The 19,748-nt window shown below is 44.2% G+C and overlaps 2 protein-coding genes across 2 annotated transcripts; both read right to left on the reverse strand.

The window, feature by feature from the left end:
• Positions 1-1,457: 1,457 nt before the first annotated feature.
• LOC106549552 (polycystin family receptor for egg jelly-like) lies at positions 1,458-9,179 on the reverse strand. Its single transcript, XM_014067244.2, has one exon. The coding sequence runs from the start codon at positions 9,177-9,179 to the stop codon at positions 1,458-1,460; it is 7,722 nt and encodes a 2,573-aa protein (XP_013922719.2).
• A 2,058-nt stretch (positions 9,180-11,237) lies between these two features.
• LOC148044183 (polycystin family receptor for egg jelly-like) lies at positions 11,238-19,091 on the reverse strand. Its single transcript, XM_087722238.1, has one exon. The coding sequence runs from the start codon at positions 19,089-19,091 to the stop codon at positions 11,367-11,369; it is 7,725 nt and encodes a 2,574-aa protein (XP_087578364.1). The 3' UTR covers positions 11,238-11,366.
• Between the last annotated feature and the right edge of the window lie 657 nt (positions 19,092-19,748).

Below are 19,748 nucleotides of genomic sequence, written 5' to 3' on the forward strand. Positions count from 1 at the left end.
ACCCACAGAACCGGTAGTAAAAAAAATTGAATTTCACCACTGGTATAAAGCACTGTGAAGTGGTATATACTGTAAGTTTAAGTGCTAAGTGCTATTACTATCTATCTATCATGAGCCGTGATGGTCCAGTGGTTAGAATGGAGTACTGCACGCTACTTTTCCTGACTGCCGGCTACAAACAGTTCATTACTACTACTAGCTACTAGCGATTCTGACTGGTTCAAGGTTGACTCAGCCTTCCATCCTTCTGAGGTTAGTAAAATCAGGACCCAGATGGTTGGCGGGGGGGGGGGGGGGGCAATAGGCTGACTCTGTAAGTCACTCAGAAAAGGCTGGCGAGCACCGTGAAACAATATATAAGTCTAAGTGCTATTGCTATTCCAAATTGAACTGGGAGGTAGAAATCAAATCAGAAGCATTCCAAAAAGGTATAACAAGAAGAACCAGCAATTTTAATATCAATCAAAGACTAACTGAACAAAGCTACCGTATTTATTGAAATAAACAGGGAAGAGATGCATATAAGTGACTTATTAAAAAAGAACGTTCACTTCACTACTTTTCATATATCATATAACAAGGGCAAAAAAAGTGGCACTAGAGAAATCTCCTAAGGTAAGAAACTGTGGATAAAGAATGGAAAGATAGGAACCAGGCAAGATAGTGAGAAGGAAAGAGTTTAAGATTTCAGTAAGGAAGTACCCCATATATCTGGGGGTATTAGTAAGAGAGGGCATCAAAAGCATAAGTGAGAGTTGAAGCTTCACCTGTCTTTTATATACTTCCACAGGTAGGAAGTACATTAAAAGGGGCCAGGTGTCAATCAGGTAGTCACGGCCACCATTTTGAATTTCTTGATATCTCTATATCTCCATCTCCCCTGCAGATCCCACTGCAAACATTTCTACATTCTGGGTATCCAATGTTTCCACATTCTATAAGGCATCGTGTGGTGGTGTCTTGGTTCTCTGTAGCAGCTGATCTTGATGTGGAGAACTTTTAACCTGTGTGTTGACCTTCCAAAATGGGTACAGCATGGATCCTAGTGAAGGATCTAGAGACCAAAAATGTACTTGGGTTTTTTCTCATTTCTTCGTTGTAAACCATCTTGCGGTTTCTTCTGCTTAGTTAGCACAATATGATTGGATGAGTTGGTCAGACCATAGTTACTGTCTGAAGTCCTCGTTCTGGACAGATTTTGAGCAAGCTGAATGTCTCTCCAGAAAGGACTTCACTCCTATCGTCTGTCATTCAACCTTGTTACTGATGAAAATGAGATTGGTCACAAGCCCAAAGCTAGGAACTCAACTGCTGTAGGGCTTCCAGAATAACACATAACGGAAATCAAAGCAGCAGAAAACTATCTGGGATGAGAGCAGAAGACGGTTTGGGAATTCAGCCTGATCCAAAGGAATAGCCCAAGGAAATTAATTAACACAAAGTTCTGACTGTTTGCCTCAAACAACAACATAAAGCCTTTCTTTCTTTCCCAAGTGTTTTCTCAAGGGCTGTTTTCTACGTTTCTTAACTTTCCCATACAGTATATTATTAAAAATATCAGTCTCTGATTTTGTGTAGGTACCAGTACTGGCAAAATACCACATCCTGTACATCTTCTGGAGTATAAAATACATTACATCAGCTTCATTGGAAGGCTCATTGAAAACAACTTCCTTCATGTCTGAGTGAGCTGACATGATGAGGATTTGACTTAAATTGACAAAAACGCAGATCATCACCAACAGAAAGGATGCTAAAAAAAGACCCCCTAGAAATTTGTCAGACAAAAATTCAGTGTCCTTAAATGTTAAGGCACAATAAGACAACACGGTCGTGAAGGAATACATTAGGCTGCGGAAATGCCATTCATGTTGGCCAAATCCCACGTATCCGAGTGCCATGTATGCATTGAAAAATATGATACCCATTACGGTTATATTGATGATACCAGCGAGGGCCGTTCTGAGGGTTTTTTGGGCTAAGCGTAAATCGAACAGAAATCTGACATAGCGATACGTTTTCAGAACCAGGAAAAAAACCAGAATCCCCAGCACACCTCTGACAGTCTGGTCGAATTGGGAAGCCGTATGGAATGGAACAAACTCTTGGGAATGCAGTAAGTAAAATTGCACCAAATCGGAAGAAAGCTTGAATTTGCACAAAAGCACCACCAGAAAGAGAATACAGTTGGTCTTTATCCCAAAGTTGATCAGGTTGGTAGCCAGGGTAAAATAGCTCAGCTGTTCTTGGTACATCATGTGGCATTCGTCAGCAATATAAATAATAAGTATGTATATCGTCAGGCAAAAGAAGAAAATCTCACTCATGTTTTGATGGGTGAAAAATGGGAGTTTGTAAGAATGTACAACGATGCTGGCATTCACAGGGCCGAGGAAAGAAAGTTCAAAAATGACGGAAATGCTGCAGAACATATTGGCATCAACGTTAAAAGTTGTGAGTTCGAAAATCACTGCCCACGTCTTGTTGTCAATCCAGCTGTTCGTTTCCAAAGGGTCCAACCTTTGCGTTGAATTCACTTGTGGTTCTTTGGGGAAAAAATAAAACGTATATCCCCTGGAAGGATAGTCATTTAATCGTCCATAGGACATATACTCCCATTGGGCACTGCTTGGCTCATAACTGAAGCCTAAAAACTCAGCATGGTTCTTGGGAACAGAGGTGTCCGTTGGAGTTGACCACGAGCCCACATAGTTACTTTGATCTTCCTGGCTGAATCCATATTTGTTCTTGCACTGAATATTAGCCAGCAAAAACATGTTTTTTAATTCGTAGGGGAGTAGACATCTGTCTGCAGATTTCTTTCTTATTTGCCTCATTCTGGGCAATCCCAGGATTTTGGACCCGGAGACCGGAAGATAGCTTAGGTGATAAGGATTGTGTATCAGTGGCAGAAAGCTTTTGTTTACCCATCTGTAAACATCCTGAGCTCCATTCAAATTGGGTAAATCAGGAGAAAATTCTCTAGACATGGCGCGATTGTAAAAGAAAGCAGCCGTAACATCTATTGGGTGTGAGATGGCGAAAATTAAACCCAAGAAGATAAAATGGCAGATCATGTCCTTCACATATTTGTAAGCTAGATATTGAATCAGCTTCTTCTTTTGCATGGCTATAACATCTTCCTCTTTGATGGGTTGGTATTTCTTGGAAGCTCTCAGTTCCAACAGGTCATTGTGCAACTTCTCCATCTCGTCAGCGTCCAACGTTCTTGGTGTGTACGTCATAGCATGATAGCCTTGCCACGGGATGTTTGCGCAGTATTTTGCCAAACAGATATTCCAGCTGGAGTAAACAACAATTTGCAAGGTCTCAAAGAAGCTCACATGGAGACAGAACGATATCAGAGCAGCTATTAGCCATTCGGACGATGTTTTGTGGTCAAAAGACTGGCCAATGAATGTGATGAAAAATGAGGCTAGCCCAGATATAAGGAAGACAAAGAACCATGCGCTGCAAGACAAACATCTACCCCATTGCGATTTCTGAGTTTTACCCAAAGTTGCTTTCTTTTCTGCTGCATAATTATTACTAACATTGGTATCCGTGGCTGAAAACTGCTGTGATTTTATCTCTGAAAGTTGAGTATCTGCTTTAAAAAGGCTTTCGAGCAACCAAGGGAAGCTTTCCGTTTCCTGACCCTGAGCGAGGTTACACTGGGAAGACCCCTTCACGGAGTACTTAAACAAGCTTATTGCAATCCATCCCACAGGAAGGGAGATGAGAGCGCCAAGAACCCCGGCTATTATGGACCTCAAATACTGCAGTTCTAGGAGATAAACCTGTTCTTCTTTCTTAGTGTTGAAGATTATCGTGTTGACCAGCAGGGAGGTCAAAAGTATCGCTAAGCAGCAGGAGAGCCTCTGAAATCTGTTCCAGGAGCTGTCAAGGCTGCGAACAAAGATAGAGAACCAAAGGTGGTCTTGGAACCAGTGATAGCTAAACATTATCAACAGATAATCAGTTCTGCTGATGGGGACTTGTGGATCCGTGACCTCAAAAGTCCATTCTATTTGGTAGTTATTCCTGCCGAGGGCCAACCATTTTCTACACAGAAACAGCCACGACCTGTTTGTGTCTACGCTGAGGATTTTGATTCGGCTCAAGTACCAGTTTGGACCAAAGCCACAATAATTGTGCCAGATGTGGATAGAGACGAGATCTCCCAAATCTTCCCCAGTAGTTAGCATGAAAGTATCAATGCAGCTGTTCTGAAGGATCTCTGGAAATGATGGGTGCTTTAAGAGATGCACATTACTTTTTCCATTCTGGCCAATCAGCTCTATGAACACATCCGCTTTGGTCCCTGCACTTGGGCGGCTCCCGGTATAGATGGTCACCAGGTATCTCGTGGTGTGAAACGGGTCGTTATCTGGCAAATATATAATCTGCTCTTCAATATCAATTTTGTCTTTTCTTCTCACCCAGACAGCCAAGAAAATGTAGAGTAGGAAAACAGCAAGCACCATAAACCCTGGGACAGGATTTCTTCCCATCGGTTGTAAAAGCAACATTTTCATGTCAACTTGATTGGGAAATAGAAGTAACTTGCCAGCCAAAAATCGGACTCCGGGTCCTGAAGCCCCTCTTGAATCGGATCTAGTTGACTTCGTGCTGTTTTTTTTCCCTTGGCAGACACAGTGGATTTTCGACCAGCTGGTTTGAGGTCCAAGGCTGCAGGGTTCTTCTTTCCACTGATCCTGAACGCCTTCAAGAGACAAACAGCCTGCTGCAAAGATAGCAACGCGGAGAGATTTTGCGGTTTGGTGTCTCACAATTGGTTGTGACTGCAAGACAATGGAAAGGTTGAGCGTGTCTGCTACCCTGTTATAAGCTGGAGACCAAAGCAATGACTTTGGAAGGCAAAAGATGTAAGGAATGTTGAGAGCACATCCAGTGATAATTGTATCCTCTTGGAGGACTGTTGGAGGACTTAAATGAGAAGCGTTATATAAAAGTAAGGGAGGATGGCTCAGATTGAGGCCTAAGTAGATAAATACCTGGAAAGTAATGTTCACTTGGGGCACCAGTTGGATAAAAATATCACTGGAGTTTCTTTTAATTTCCAAGCCGAAGCCACCCGTCGTTTTAGGAAGTTTTTTATCTGGCCCTATAGTCAGCTCAAAGATGGCCTTGTCTGTCCTAGTCAAGATCATTTCAAACATATCAGGAACGATGGTAGTTAGGTCTCCTTTAGAATCGGCTGCCGCCATTTTGAACCCTGTCACTATTGTGCCAATATTGTCGGCAAAAGCCAGCCAAGGGAAAGGATTCTGTTCAAATTCGTACAGAACGGTGGAAACGACATTATCTTCTTCTAACTCCACATGAGACCCCTGCTTTAGTGTTGGATAAAAGCAGCTCCTACATTGCTTCCTCTTTGAGAAACTTCCAGAAATGTCCCATGTTTTGCTTTTCCAAAGATGGATGGACCAGTTTCGGGCGACCATTTTAGTTTCATTCCCACCAGGGACTTTGCCTTGTAAAATGAGATCTGTTAATATTTCGGTCACAGAAATCGCTTCTTTAATGGCATCCGTGTTAGGATTTCTGTGATTCAAGAGAGAAGCATCCAAGATATTGGACAATCCTGTGAAAATCCCGTTGCTAAGAATCTCCGTTTCCTTTGAGCCCAAGCCTTGATTCCTGTGTCTCCTCAGAGCTTGACTGACTGTTTTTAATTTTCTTACTGCAAGCAGCTGGGATATTTTATCGACTTCAGCAATTTCATGCGTTGCTTGACAAATACTTAGGATCGCCTGATTGATTTCCCCGATACTAGTGCTAGGAATCCCTGTGCTTATATTGAGGAGGTGTTGACGCAAATCTGCTTTAGGAACACGATTGGAGGGTGAAGCTTCAATATTGTTTAAGACCGCGGCCATCATGTATACAATATAGCCTATACTCAGGTAATCCTTGGTGATGAGCAACTTGGTCATAAGGGCACTTGATCCATTCATCAAATCATATAGTTGTTGATGGAGGACAGCATTGGTTGGTGGTTGTCTTTGATCGAGCACTGTTGCTTGCAAAGTGACTTGAGAAGATGCACCAAGGGCATCGAAAACTTGAACATATATAGGCAAAGCAAAGGTCTGTGAGGGTCTGCCAGGAGGAAGGAAAGACCATGGAGTTTTGGATTCATGTCCAACATAGATGATTATCCCCAAAGTATTATTTTGAATTGAGGATATGGAACTAATTGTCATTTGATCTGATGCTGCTATTACTTTGTAGGCGAGAGGCTGATTTCTGTCCTCAAATCCATGGCACTGGATAATGAATTTTGTTAGAAAAGCTATTCCTTCTTTTGGATGAAGGACACAATTTCCTATCTGTGGCGGAGCATTAATATAAAAAAAATATTCACAGCTAGAAGACTGTCCATTTTTGGTGACGACTTTTAGGCTCAAAATGTAGAACTCTTCTGCCATGGAGACCAAAGCAAAGGCTTTGAAATGTAGATATGAGCTGGATCTACCAGTAGTTGTTCTGGAAGACCAGTCAAATTTGATTTCATGGGACTGGGCCGAGCGCAGTGACCAATAATACCAGGATTTGATTTCCCTGCAGTTCCCACATTTACCAGACAGAGAAAATCTTTCTGTTGGAATTACTGACGTTCCACAATTTTCAGTGCATGCAATGTTTAGAACGAGGGCACCGTGAGCACGCACATGTACGGTTTGCTGAGCTTGAGTTATCCTGCTACCGTTTTGAACTAACAGGAGAAAATGGTATGTGTTATTGGCCTGAAGTGTTTCCGGAAGTACCATCTGAATTGAATTGGAGGATGTGGTCCACTTCAAATCCACCTGATCTGGATAACATTTCCCAACTGTGCTGAGGGCCATCGATGTATAGTCTCTTTCCTGTTTGGTGCAATACCAAGTATAGGACAGTCCCTGAGACAGACTGACCATCTCACCATTGGACAGGACAGATCCTTTTAGAATCCACCGATCAGAAAAGCCAACGGACCTAAAGTGGCCTCCCATGATGACAGCACCCCAGAGATCTGACCCAACCTCTATCAACACTGCATCCGAGCGCTCTATCATCTGGGGGAAAGTGGGTGAAATTAATTGCACAGTAAAATTAAAAAGATACAGGCCAGTATCCAAGCTGGAGCAAGGGATTTTTAGCCGGATGAAATGTCTTCCTTCAATACCAGTTGGATTAAAAGGTTTGGACCAGTCTGGTTTATCTGACAGATTAGAGACTTTATAGATGTTCCAACTAACTTTAGTTGATTTGGGGCCTGGGCAATTGACCCGCATGTCTGCTGCAAGTGTAAATCCAGTCTCCTGTGCGTAATGCAGGATGTGTTTGGTATTAACCCCCCGGTGGATCCTAACTTTGGGAATGGTGCAAGTTTTTTGCTGGCATGCAATTTGCGATTCTATGACTTTCAGCGCGTAAATATTAAACCTCGCAGTGAACACGATGGGAATGTTCGCCCTCTTTAGGCATTTCACTCTGGCAACAAATCCCGCATACGAATCAGGATGGAAAGCTGAGGCAGAATCGGGAAGGAAATGAGCTGCATTTGGGGTCCGATCAATGTAGGCAAAAGTGGAGTTTTCCACCAGGTGCCCGCCCACGGAATTGAAAACTTGCAGATTGAAGGCCCATTCACACTGCAGAAGGGGATGCTGTGCGGGGATGAACCACACAACATAGGCCAAGCTGTTGTCAGGAGAAGTGCTGTTGAAGACATAAACGTCCGTCTCCTTTTCCCCTAGAGACTGGAACAGCGCCTCTTTCCGATTCAGATAAATATCCAGGCTGAATCTAAATAACTGTAGCTGCACGAATTTAACTGTAATCAGGTAGGAGAGGCCCGCTTGCTGATAAAGTACATAGCAGAGGCTGGAGTTCTTAGCAAGGCCCATGCTCAAGTTCCCTTTTTGGGTAGAATAGTAGAGTCCTTGGGCTCGGCTAAAAATATAAGTGCTGATTGTGTTTTCCTGTGGGTTGAGTCTTATGGAAATTGAGCTTGTCCTGCTTGTTTTGAAAATCAGGGTCCTGTTTAAGAAATCAAGGCTTCCCCTTGCTCTCGTCGATACCCTCTGGCTGGTCCGGAAGTATACATTGGCCACGACTGTTTCCTTGGTCTGGTGTGATGTGGGCACAGAGCAGAAATGGCTGTGCATGCCAAACGGATTGTAATCATAGGAGTGGGACCACTCTAGGGATCTTTGTGTATCCAGGAGTTGGTAGGCTACTATTTCTGGGCTGAGCTGCTGCAGGTTCCAGGAAAAGCTCAGGGCCCCTTGTGACGGTCTCTGCAATTGGGAGGTTACCCTGAAAACAAAGAGCAGAGCAGGCTCCACCAAGAAATCCAGGCTGAGGCTTCTCCGGGGACCCGGCTTATAGCTGACCGAAGCAATGTAGGATCCACGGCGTGGGTACTGCACAGTCAAATGGTAACTATAGTAAGGCATGCAGACCTGGTGCAACTTGGCAGTGGGATAGTCACTACGTAGGAGGGGCTCGTTGTGCTGGTTGGTGGGAATGAGGCGGGCCTCAGGAAGACCCCCTTGGCTCTCGAAGTAGTAGCGCCAGGCCGAACTCTTGAGGCGGGCACACCAGCCCACCCACACCGGCTGCCTCTCCAAAATGGGAAGGGTGTGAGGCTGCAGCAGGAAGAGATGGATATCTTGGTCCACAACCTCAATGCTCAAATTGTGATACAAGCACAAGGGAGCCAAGCATGAAACTGAGATGCACTGCATGGAGATCCGAGAACCAGCCCAAGGTGGATGGGGACTTTTCCATGGCAGGCCTGGACTGAGCATCAACTCACCTGTCCAGGAAGTCGTCTGGTTGACCAGGATGGCATCCCGATACCAGTGGCAGAGAGGAGGCACTGGAGATTTGGCCCCTCCCTCCTTGGAGTTTTGTTGGGGGGCTTTTGAGTAGTGCAACACCACATGGCTGTCCCAAAGACAGGAGACCTGGAAAGGGAGGTCTTGTTGTTGATAGACACGGTTCTCAGGCTTGGCACAAGTGACCGACAGTGGTGGTGGCATGAGATGAAGCTGTGCTGCCAGGGTGCTGGGGCAGCCACCAAACCAGCAGAAGAGGAAGAGCAGAGGCCAAAGGAATGGCCCAGCTCCCCCAAGGAAGAAAATGGTGTCAGTAGCTCCAGACATCTTACCAGCTGTCGCTTAGTAACCTTAGAGATCTCAACGGGAGGAAATGAGCCAGTGGATTCTAGAATCTTTCTTCGGTTTACATTTTCAATATGGCCACCAAGAGTCTGGCCAACTTAAAACAAAGCAGACCAAGCGACTTGGGAAAAATTTGAGAGTAATAATTATAAAAGAAAAATAGTGATGTATACATTCGACTAATCAAACAGAATCACTACTGTAGGTATTTCAATATTTCAACCATTTGCCTTAATTTAACCAATTTGATTTGGACTTCCACAATTACAAAGTCCAAAGATAGGAAATATTATGGTATGTCGTTATGCTATAATATCCTCATATCTACTGGTTAGCATTTGATGGGTATTTTTTGAAGATTGTGGGTATAAATTTGGAGAGCAAAAGAAATTATCCAAAGAGAAGGAGCATGTCAGCAAAATGGAAAGATAGAAAGAATGTATAGGAATTGGCACATTAAAAAAAGGCAACATTGAAATGTCTGGTTCTCAGAAAGTTGCATCAAAATTTCTGTGGCAATGTAAATATATTTCTTTTTATTAAAACTATATATTTTTAGGATAGTACCATAACAATAGAAGTAACTTGAGGTTTGCTAATTATGAATACCTATGCTTACATCATCTGTACCTATCCAGATGTATGACTGTATCTTCTTCTCCTCCTTTCCAAAATATATACATATGATGCACCCTTTTCTCTATAAGAATTCCCCCCATTAATAGAAGACTAGAACACAACAGAACAGAATAGAATAACAGAGTTGGAAGGGACCTTGGAGGTCTTCTAGTCCAACCCGCTGCTTAGGCAGGAAACCCTGCACTACTTCAGACAAATGGTTATCTAATCTCTTCTTAAAAACTTCCAGTGTTGGAGCATTTACAACTTCTGGAGGAAAGTTGTTCCACTGATTAATTGTTCTAACTGTCAGGAAATTTCTCCTTAGTTCTAAGTTGCTTCTCTCCTTGATTAGTTTCCACCCATTGCTTCTTGTCCTACCCTCAGGTGCTTTGGAGAATAGTTTGACTCCCTCTTCTCTGTGGCAACCTCTGAGATATTGAATATCATGTCACCCCTGGTTCTTCTTTTTATCAGAGTAGACATACCCAGTTCCTGCAACTGTTCATCGTATGTTTTAGCCTCCAGTCCCCTAATCATCTTTGCTGCTCTTCTCTGCACTCTTTCTAGAGTCTCAACATCTTTTTTACATTGTGGCGACCAAAACTGGATGCAATATTCCAAGTGTGGCCTTACCAAGGCCTTATAAAGTGGTATTAACACTTCACGTGATCTTGATTCTATCCCTCTGTTTATGCAGCCTAGAACTGTGTTGGCTTTTTTGGCAGCTGCTGCACACGGCTGGCTCATATTTAAGTGGTTGTCCACTAGGACTCCAAGATCCCTCTCACAGTTACTACTGTTGAGCAAGGTGCCACCTATACTGTACCTGTGCATTTTGTTTTTCTTGCCTAAATATAGAACCTAACTTTTTTCGCCATTGAATTTCATTTTGCTAGATAGCTAGTCTGCTAGTCTGTCATGGTCCTTCTGTATCTTAAGCCCATTCTCTGGAAGAAGGTTCTATATTACATAGTGTTCAATGAATAAATGCTGCCGTGAGCCTTGATTATTTTCTTTGGATCCTACATTTTGATTGCACAACTTCCAGAGCTCACATCTTTATTACAACTTATCAGAACTTTTACAATCACACAAAATGCCTGGTAATGATTTTAGAAATACCAGGCTAAAAACTGGAAAAGTGGTAGCACATTATCAGTTGTATTTCGCTGACTTGCTTCTGTTTGTTACTTAATTTTGCTTGTTCAACCTGATTGCAAATACACTGCAAATAGAATCTGCTGCAATGGCAGAATTGTCTCGTCCTACTAATCCCTTCCAAAAAAAAACTCACTTGAAAAAGCACATGGTTTAAATAGATTATTTATTAGAATAATAACTGGAATGTAGAACAAAACAGATTCTTTTTTAAATGGCAATGCGATACGAAGTAATGGGCTGCTTGTTGTTACAGGAAAAATAAGAATTTGGGCAGAGTCAAAATTTAATCGAATATGAAGATAGTTGCAAGAGGAGACTGAAAACTCTGTGGAACTCCGTTTGGGACAGAAGCAATAAAACTGTACCTGGTTTTTACGGAAGCCTTTCTCAAACGGTAAGGAAAACCATTTTCTTGCCTTCTACTTTACTGCATTTCAGCCCCCGCTGCTGTCTATCCGTAAGTACCGATTTACCAAATATTGTAACATTGGCGTAGTCGTCACCAGTATCTGGCTGGCGGGTTAGATTACACCATAGGCCTCGCAACTTCAAATACAAAAAGTTTATGGCTTCGGCTTCATCCGAATGTTGCTCGTAAACGGTCTGTTTCATCGATGTGTAAGTTGACATTAACAGGACCTTCCATAAATTGACGAAGATGAATATCACTGTAAATAGGAATGACGCTTGGAAAAATATGGTGAGCCACCACCTCGATGCAACATCCATCTGCTTAAATCCTGAAAAGCAACAGGCAACAACAGCCTGCAGAGAGTGATCCCAGGAACTGAAGGACCACTCATACTGACCAAATATGAGGTAGCCAAAGATCATGAATGTGCAAAACAACAGAACGGCGAGGGCTGTCAAATGAAGAAACACAGGGAAGGCGGCTGACATGGTTTGCTCCGCAAGGCGCACCTTGTACAAGAACCTGAAATATCGGTAGGGTTTCAACACCAGGAGAAAACCTAAAATACTTGCCACTATCGTGTAGAGCTGATCAATTTGAGAAACAACGTGGAAAGGGACAAATTCTTCTGGATTGAGCAGATAAAAATCCAGCAAGGTGAATGCCATCTTGAATTTCAAGGCGATGAGTAATATAAAAAACATACAGATGTTCTTGATGGCGAAATTATTTAAATTGGTCGCCGTTTGGAGATAACCGATCCTTTCTTGGCGTAACATGTGAAATTCATCCGCTAAGTAGAAGACAAGAATGTAAATCATGACTCCGTAAGTCACCAACCGGGAAGTGCTTTCATACTGGAATTTAGAGAGCTTATATGAATGGATTGACAAAGTTGAACTAACGATGCCAAAGTTGGTAAACTCAAAAATGACTGTGATGCTGCAGTAGAGCTCTACATCCACACTAAATGTTGTCAGCTCAAAAATCAGAGCCCGGGTCCGTTTATCAAGCCAATTATTGCTTTGCAAACCTTCCAACCTTGATGTCGTGTTTGGCCGTTGTTCTCCTGGGAAAAAATAAAACGAGTATCCGCCCGGGCCATAGGAATTTACCACACCGTAAGACTTATATTCCCATTGATCAATATCGGACTGATACGTGAATCCTTGAAAATTGGCAATGTTACTGGAGACGGTTTTGTCGACCGGCTTGGTCCATGACCCTAGGTAGTGCTTTTGATCTTCTGGATCCTCAGCGAACTCATAGTGACAGGATCTTTGGCCGATCATGTAATTGTTTGCAAAGTGGCCTGGAGGAAAACAAGGCTTTGAAAGATGTAGGCCTCGGACCTGTCTCATTCTGGGCAAACCAAGAATTTTCGACCATGAATCTGAAAGGTAGGTGGGTTGATAGTCGTTATGTATCAATGGTACAAAAGTTTCATTCATCCAAGTGTAAATGTCCTCAAGTTTTGTTACTTTGGACAGACCACGATTAAATTTAGCGTGGATCACTTTGTTGTGGTAAAAGGAAACGGTGGGTATAGTGGAGTAAGCTATGCTTAGAACGCAGGAGGCAAAGATAAGATGGCAAATGATGTCCTTTATGAAAACAAATGCCAGGTGTTGAGCCCGTACTTTTTTCCTTAAGATGACGACTTCGTCCTCTTCCAAGGGCTCGTATTCTTTGCTCTGCCTAATCCTGACAAGTTCGTGGTGAAACTTTCTGACATCCTTAGCATCTATATTCACCCGGAGCAGCTTCATCTTCTGGTATTGCTCTGCCGATATCCAGGCGATGTGCTTGCAGTACTTGAGATTAATGGTGCTGACTCCTGAGATGAGGGCCATCTTTAGGGTTTGTAGCAGGAATACGCTCTCAAAAAATGACGTTATGGATGCTATGAACCATTCTGTGGAGGTGCTATAGCCGTAGCTGAAGCCATATAAGATGATGAACACAGAAGAGACAATAGACATGAAAAAAACAATGGCCCACGCGACGTATCTCCACCACCAGGCGAACTGTGGCTTCCGAGTAAACACCTTGATCAGCAGAATTATCCTTTTTCTTGTGCTAATTTTAGTGCCCTCCTTTTCTGAGGCAGTGGTTGTCTCACCTGCTTTGCCCTCGTCTTCTTCATCAGTAGTGGTCGACGAGGAGCTTTCTTCCTCTTCCTCACTTGTTTCCGAAGATGAGGGACTATAGTCAGGCACCATATCGTCCTTGTCATCGGAAGGCTTTTCCGCTGAGTATCTAAATAGGATGGTCATAGTCAGCTGTAGAGGAACGCAACACAGAGCACTGAATGCTCCAATGTACATGGATCTCACAATCCGGAATTTTAATGGAATAATTTTTGCTTCTTCCTGACCACTGAAGAACATGATGTTCAGGAGCAAAGTTGAAAGCATTATAGCCAGACAACAGGAGACTCTCTGTAGCCTGTTGAAAGTACCGGTGACCACTTGAGAAAATATGGAAAGCCAGAGATGATTATCTTCTAAGTCCCTAGCTAGGTGTATCTGAAAGAAATCCATTTTCTCCAACCTTGTTTTTAGATTTGAAGAAAAAATGTATCTTTCTATTTTGCCATCCGCCTTGCCAAGGCCTAGCCACTTCCTACATATAAACAGCCACGATCGTTGGGTATCCACATTAAATACTTTGACTCTGCTTAAGTACCAGTTGGGGGAAGAACCACCGTTATTGTGCCATATGTGAATGCAATAAATATCCCCTAAGTCGTATCTTGTAGCGAAAAGAAAAGTATCAACAGCGCCACGATACTGGGTTGGGAATTTGGGGTGCTTCATACGATGGACGTCACTGTAACCATCTCTCCCAATCAATTCAAGAAAAACATCGGCCGTGGTTCCGGATCCCAAGCGACTTCCGGTATAGATGGTAACCAGATAGTGCATTCTGTGATAAGGGTCATTATCCGGCAAGACAAAGATTTTGTTCTTTCTTCTCAAGTCATCTTTATCTCTAATAATGGCCCAGGACGAACAGAAGATGTAGCCAGCAAAAATGAAAAACACGGTCAAAACCGTCACTGGGTTTGTGTCAAAATTTGCTGAGAGTATTTTTTTGAGGTCCAAAGGATTGGGGTAAATCACAAACGTGTCATCAACAAATCTGACTTCAGGTTTTGAAGGCTTTGCCCATTGCTGCTGAGCCATTCTGGGGTTCGGTCCACAGACACAGTGAAGTTTGGACAACGTGGTCTGAGGGCCGAGGCGGCAGGTTCCTTCGGACGACGGTTCAAAGTTTGGAAGGTGACCTAGGTCTCGGCAGCTTGCGGTAAAAACCACGATGCGAACGATCTTGGTGGTCTGCCTTCTGAACAGCGGGGGAGATCTTAGGACCACTGAAATATTCCGTTTAGTTGCTGGTTCAGACCAAAGCAATTCCTGTGGAAGGCAGAGGGTGTATGGAGCCTTAACTGCACATTTGACATTGGCCCCACTTTTCTGCAGAGTAGACGGCTTGTCAGAGAAAGCAATGTAAGACACAACTGGGGGGGAGCTAAAATTGAGTCCCAAGTAGATGGAGACATTGAAAGTGATGTTCCTGTGGCACAAAATCTGGACATATATGTCTGGTGAATTTCTATTGACTTCTATGCTAAATCCACCAACTGTGGCCACACGCTTTTTATCCAGCCCTATCGTCAGATTAAATGCGACGGGATCCTTAACTATTCTATCCATGATCACTTCGGCCACTTTAGGGGTGACCCCAATGACGTCACCGTTTGCTTTGGCCCCAGCCACTTTGAACCCCATCACGACCGTCTGATTATCTCCCGCCTTCCTCAGCCAAGGGAAAGGATTCTCTTCAAATACATAATGAACCACGGAAATCAGCGCATCTGCTGGCAACTCTGCCTGGCTTTCCAATCTCACTTTGGGATAAAAGCAATTCTTATGAGAACTTCTTTCATAGAGAGCCCTGGAAACTTCCCGTTTTTCCACTTTCCATAAACGGATGGACCAGCCTTTGGCTTCCATGTTAACGTGGTCTTCCCCAGGGACTTTGCCTTGTAAAACTATATCTGCCAAAAACTCTGACATTGAAATGATTTCCTTGATGGTGTTCGCAGCCCCATTCTTGGAGTTCAAGAGGGAAGCTCTTAACACATTAGTCAGCCCGGTAAAAATGCCCCCAGCAAGGACCTCAGCTTCTTGAGAACCGAGATCAACGTCTCTGTGCCTTTTCAGAGCTTCGCTGGCCCTTCGGAGGATTCGGACTGCGGTCAGCTGGGACTTCCTACTAACTTCGTTTGCATTCTGCGTTATTTGACAAATGCTAGAGATGACTTGGTTTAGTATCCCTGTCTCGGTGATGGGAATCCACGCGGTTTTGTTAAGTAACATTTCTCGTAGTTCAATTTTAGAATGGTAAAAACTGGGCAACGGCTCAAGGTTATTTAATTCGGAAGCCACCATATAGATAACGAAGCCTGCGTGAAAGTAATCTTCAGTGTCAAGGAAGGCAGAGGCAGAGGTATTGAGCTGTCCGACTAGGTGATACAGTTCATTGAGAACCAGATCTGTTGGCTTGCTGGTCTTTGAGTCGTATACCGTTGCCTGCAAACTGATTTGAGAAAAAGCATCATCGGTGTCGTAAACTTGAACAAGTATGTTCAGAGCATATTTTTCAGAGGGTACACCGCTGGGAAGAACTGAGGGCGGGGGGTTCCGCTGATGACCAAGATAAACGATGGTCCCAAGTGTGTTATTTTGCAGAGATGATACATTAGCTATTTGGGCTAGATCAGAACGGGCAATGACTCTGTAGAGAAGAGGCCCCTTCTTGTCATCAAATCCAGAGCATCGGAGAGTAAATTTGGTCATCAGCGCAATGCCTTCCCTTGGTTCAATGAAACATTTTCCAATCCGAGGGGGCATGTGGACATAAAAAGAGTAGCTACACACAGCCAACTGGACTCCCTGCTTACTCACTTTCAGTTTAAGGATATACAACTGGCCATTCATGGAGCTAAAGGCCAAAGAATTTATATGCAAATATGGAGTGGTTCTCCCAGTGGTCGTTTTGGAAGCCCAGTCGAAATATACTTCCTTGGCATCTGCTGAAAGGAGGCTCCAGAAGTAAACCAAGTGGGCTTTTTCACAGTTCAGACACTTTCCATACAGAGTAAATCTTTCAGTGGCTTTGATGCCTTTCTCACAGTTTTCCAAACAGAGGATACGCAGGACAGGCTCGGGACCAGGAAGGACATGAATGGCTTGAAACGTGGGGGCAGATTGGTTTCGCTTGACAACGACCAGCTTAAAGTAATACGTCGTATTTTCCTGAAGAGTCTTCGGTTCAACAACTTGCACCGGTTCTTTCGAGTGGGTCCAGTACAGATCACGTTGCCGCGGGTGGCATTTCTGACCTAAACCCAGCTTCATCACAGAATAGTCTGATTCTCGTTTGCTGCAGAACCAGTGAAACAGAATTCCTTCCCGAGGCTCCATAGAATCCGGATCTGAAGATAAGGACCCGTCCAAAGACCACCAATCAGAAATGCCAACCGTGCGGAAGAGGCCTCCAACCATAACTGCCCTTAACCCACTTCCTAGAATTTGGAGGTAGACCGAATCAGACCGAACGAATGTTATGTTTTCTGCAGATAGATGCACACTCATGGTCAAATTCACATGATAGAAGCCATACGGCAGGGCATTTTCAGGTATGTGCAACACGATACCCCTTGTGTTCATCCCTTTGGGGAGCGTGAGAGAGTTTGGCCAATCTGGAATTGACCATGCGGTGCTGAGCGTGTATATTTTCCAAAGAAAATCAAGATCTGGACGAGTCCTGCATTTCACTTCGGCTGTTGCTTGCAATGTGATGTCTTTCTCTCTCTTATAACGCCACACAGGTTCCGAAGGGTTGGGTTTATGGATGACAATGGTCAGTTTATGGCAATAACTTTTCTGGCAGGGCACAACTGGCTCCATCACCTTGGAAGCGTAAGTCCCCAGGGCGGCTGTTAAAACCGCTCGTACGAGTCCATTTTGCCTGCAATTCACTTCTGCTACAAAGCCCACATACTGTGTGGGTCTGAAGGAGAAGACAGAATGCGGAAGAAAACGAACGGCGTTTTTAACACGGTCCTTATACGTGTATGTCTTATTCCAAAGGATGTGCTCCTGCCTGGAATGAAAAAGTTGCAGATGGAAAGCCCAGTCGCACTGCAAGTAGGGATGTGGCATGGGAATAAACCACACAACGTAGACCAAGTTTTTATCGGGAGACTGTCCACTGAAAACGTGGACTTCCATCTCCTTCTCAGCCAAGGATTTGAACAGACCTTCCTTTCGGTTCAGATATAAGTGAATGTTAAACCTGAACCATTGCGTCTTCACAAATTCAATAGAAATCAGGGTAGAAAGGGCCACCTGTTGGAAAAAGAGGTGGTGGAGACTGGAGGGCCCACTGCCTTCTAGGGTGGAATACAAGAGCCCAGATTCCTGGCTAAAAAAGTACGTCCCTATTTTGATTTTCTGTGGGTTCAGCCTGATGGAAATTGGTCCAGCAGCACTGCTTCCTTGGAAAATCAAGGTGTTGTTAGAGAAATTGAAGCCTCCGCTCAGCTTCTCAGAGAATGTTTTACTGGTACGGAAGTAGATTCTGGAGATCACCTTATTTCCCGAAGCTTGCGAGATGGGCGGAGCGCAGAAATGGCTTTGCAGACCGAAAGGATTGTATTTGTAGGAGAAAGACCATTCCTCCCGTCCGTGCAAGTCCTCCAGTGTGTAGGCCGTTATGCTGGAGCTCAGAGGCTGGAGACTCCAGGAGAGGGCGAGAGGCTTCTGGGTTTGACTAAGCAGGGCAGAAGACGCACTGAAGACGTGGAGAAGAGCAGGCTGCACATCGATGTTTAGGCTGAGGCTGAGGGGAGGCCCGTTCTCTAGGTGCAGCAAAACGGTATAGGATCCACGCTGGGGATAACGCACGGCGATGTGGTAGTGATAATAGGCTTCACAGACACGGGGCAACGATTGCGGGAGGACTTGCATGGAGGCAAAGGGTTCGCTGTATTGGTTACTGGGAATGAGGCGGCCTGCAGGGCTTCCCCCTTCACTCATCAAGCGGTAGCTCCAGGGGGAACTCTTGAAGCGGGCGCACCAGCCTACTGTCACAGGCTGCCATTCCCAAATAGGAAGGCTCTGTGGTGACAGGAGGAAAAGGTGGACATCTTGCCTGGAAATGTCAACGCTAAAGTTGTGGTGAGTGCAGGGAGGTTGACCACACAGGGCTGACACACACTGCATTACAATCCGAGTCAGGGCCCAAGGTGGATAGGGCCTTTCTCCATCCAGGCCTTTGCTCAACGCAAGTTGGCCTGACCAGTCATTGGTTTGCATGACCAAGATGGTGTCTTGGTACCACTGACAGTGAGGAGGAGGAGGAGGAGGAGGAGGAAGAAGAAGAAGTTGGGTATCTGGCACTCCTCTTTCGATCTCTGGTGTCCCTTCAGGCATCCTGGAATACTTCAGGTCAACCTGTCCATCCCAGACGCAGGAGAGGCTCAATTCAGTGTCGTGCTTCTGGTAGACACGTTGCTGGGTGTTTGAGCAGGTCACTTGCAAAGGGGGAGGCCAAATATGAGGCGGTGTGGCTTTTGTACACTGAACAAAGTACCCTAGCAGAACAACCAGGAGCTCTGGGCAATGCATTGGTGTGTGTGTGTGTTGAGCATTCAGGAAGAGCAGCTTGCCAGCATCCAGCTCAAGCCAAGCACACGGATTGTTTGGATTCTAGAACCACCGAGCGGTTTCCCCGAGCAACTGGAATTCCAGGCCATTATGAAAGATCTTGTAAAATTCCTGAATGTTTAAAGCATCCTGCTGGCTTTCCTTCGTTAAGAAAGGGAGAAAAAAATGGCCAAGCTTTTAGCGCTTGCTTTGAGTTTTGTCTTTATGTCCTCAACTTGCGACCACAACTGGACCCAAAATTTCTGTTGTTAAGTGAGACATTTGTGAAGTGAGCTTTCAGTCCCGTTGTAACTTTGGTCCCTAAATGAAGTATTGTAACTCGAGAACTACCATAATTTTCAGAGTATAAGACGCAGCAATATTTTGAAGGAGCAAGTTAAAAAAAAAAGTTTTTGCACCCCAAAAACTTGGGGTTTTTCATGAAAATGGGCCCATTTGTTTTTCCAAAAAAAGGGCATGAATAGCCTTTAGGAGGCTTGTAGAGTGCTGTTGAGCTCTTCCATGAGAAGAGTTACATGCTGGCCTTTGACTGGATTTTCTGATCCTGGCTGCCAATAAACTTCGCCTTGATCCTGAAACCGTCTTAAGCCCTGTTATTTTCTGCAACAGAATAGCATT

Source organism: Thamnophis sirtalis, unplaced genomic scaffold (assembly GCF_051295495.1).
Source record: "Thamnophis sirtalis isolate CommonGarterSnake01/CBP01778 unplaced genomic scaffold, rThaSir2_p1.2 scaffold_9, whole genome shotgun sequence".
Taxonomy (NCBI): Eukaryota; Metazoa; Chordata; class Lepidosauria; order Squamata; family Natricidae; genus Thamnophis; species Thamnophis sirtalis.

Coding starts and splice junctions, on each gene's coding strand:
- LOC148044183 (XM_087722238.1), bottom strand. CDS start 19,091: ATGCATTGCCCAGAGCTCCTGGTTGTTCTGCTAGGGTACTTTGTTCAG.
- LOC106549552 (XM_014067244.2), bottom strand. CDS start 9,179: ATGTCTGGAGCTACTGACACCATTTTCTTCCTTGGGGGAGCTGGGCCA.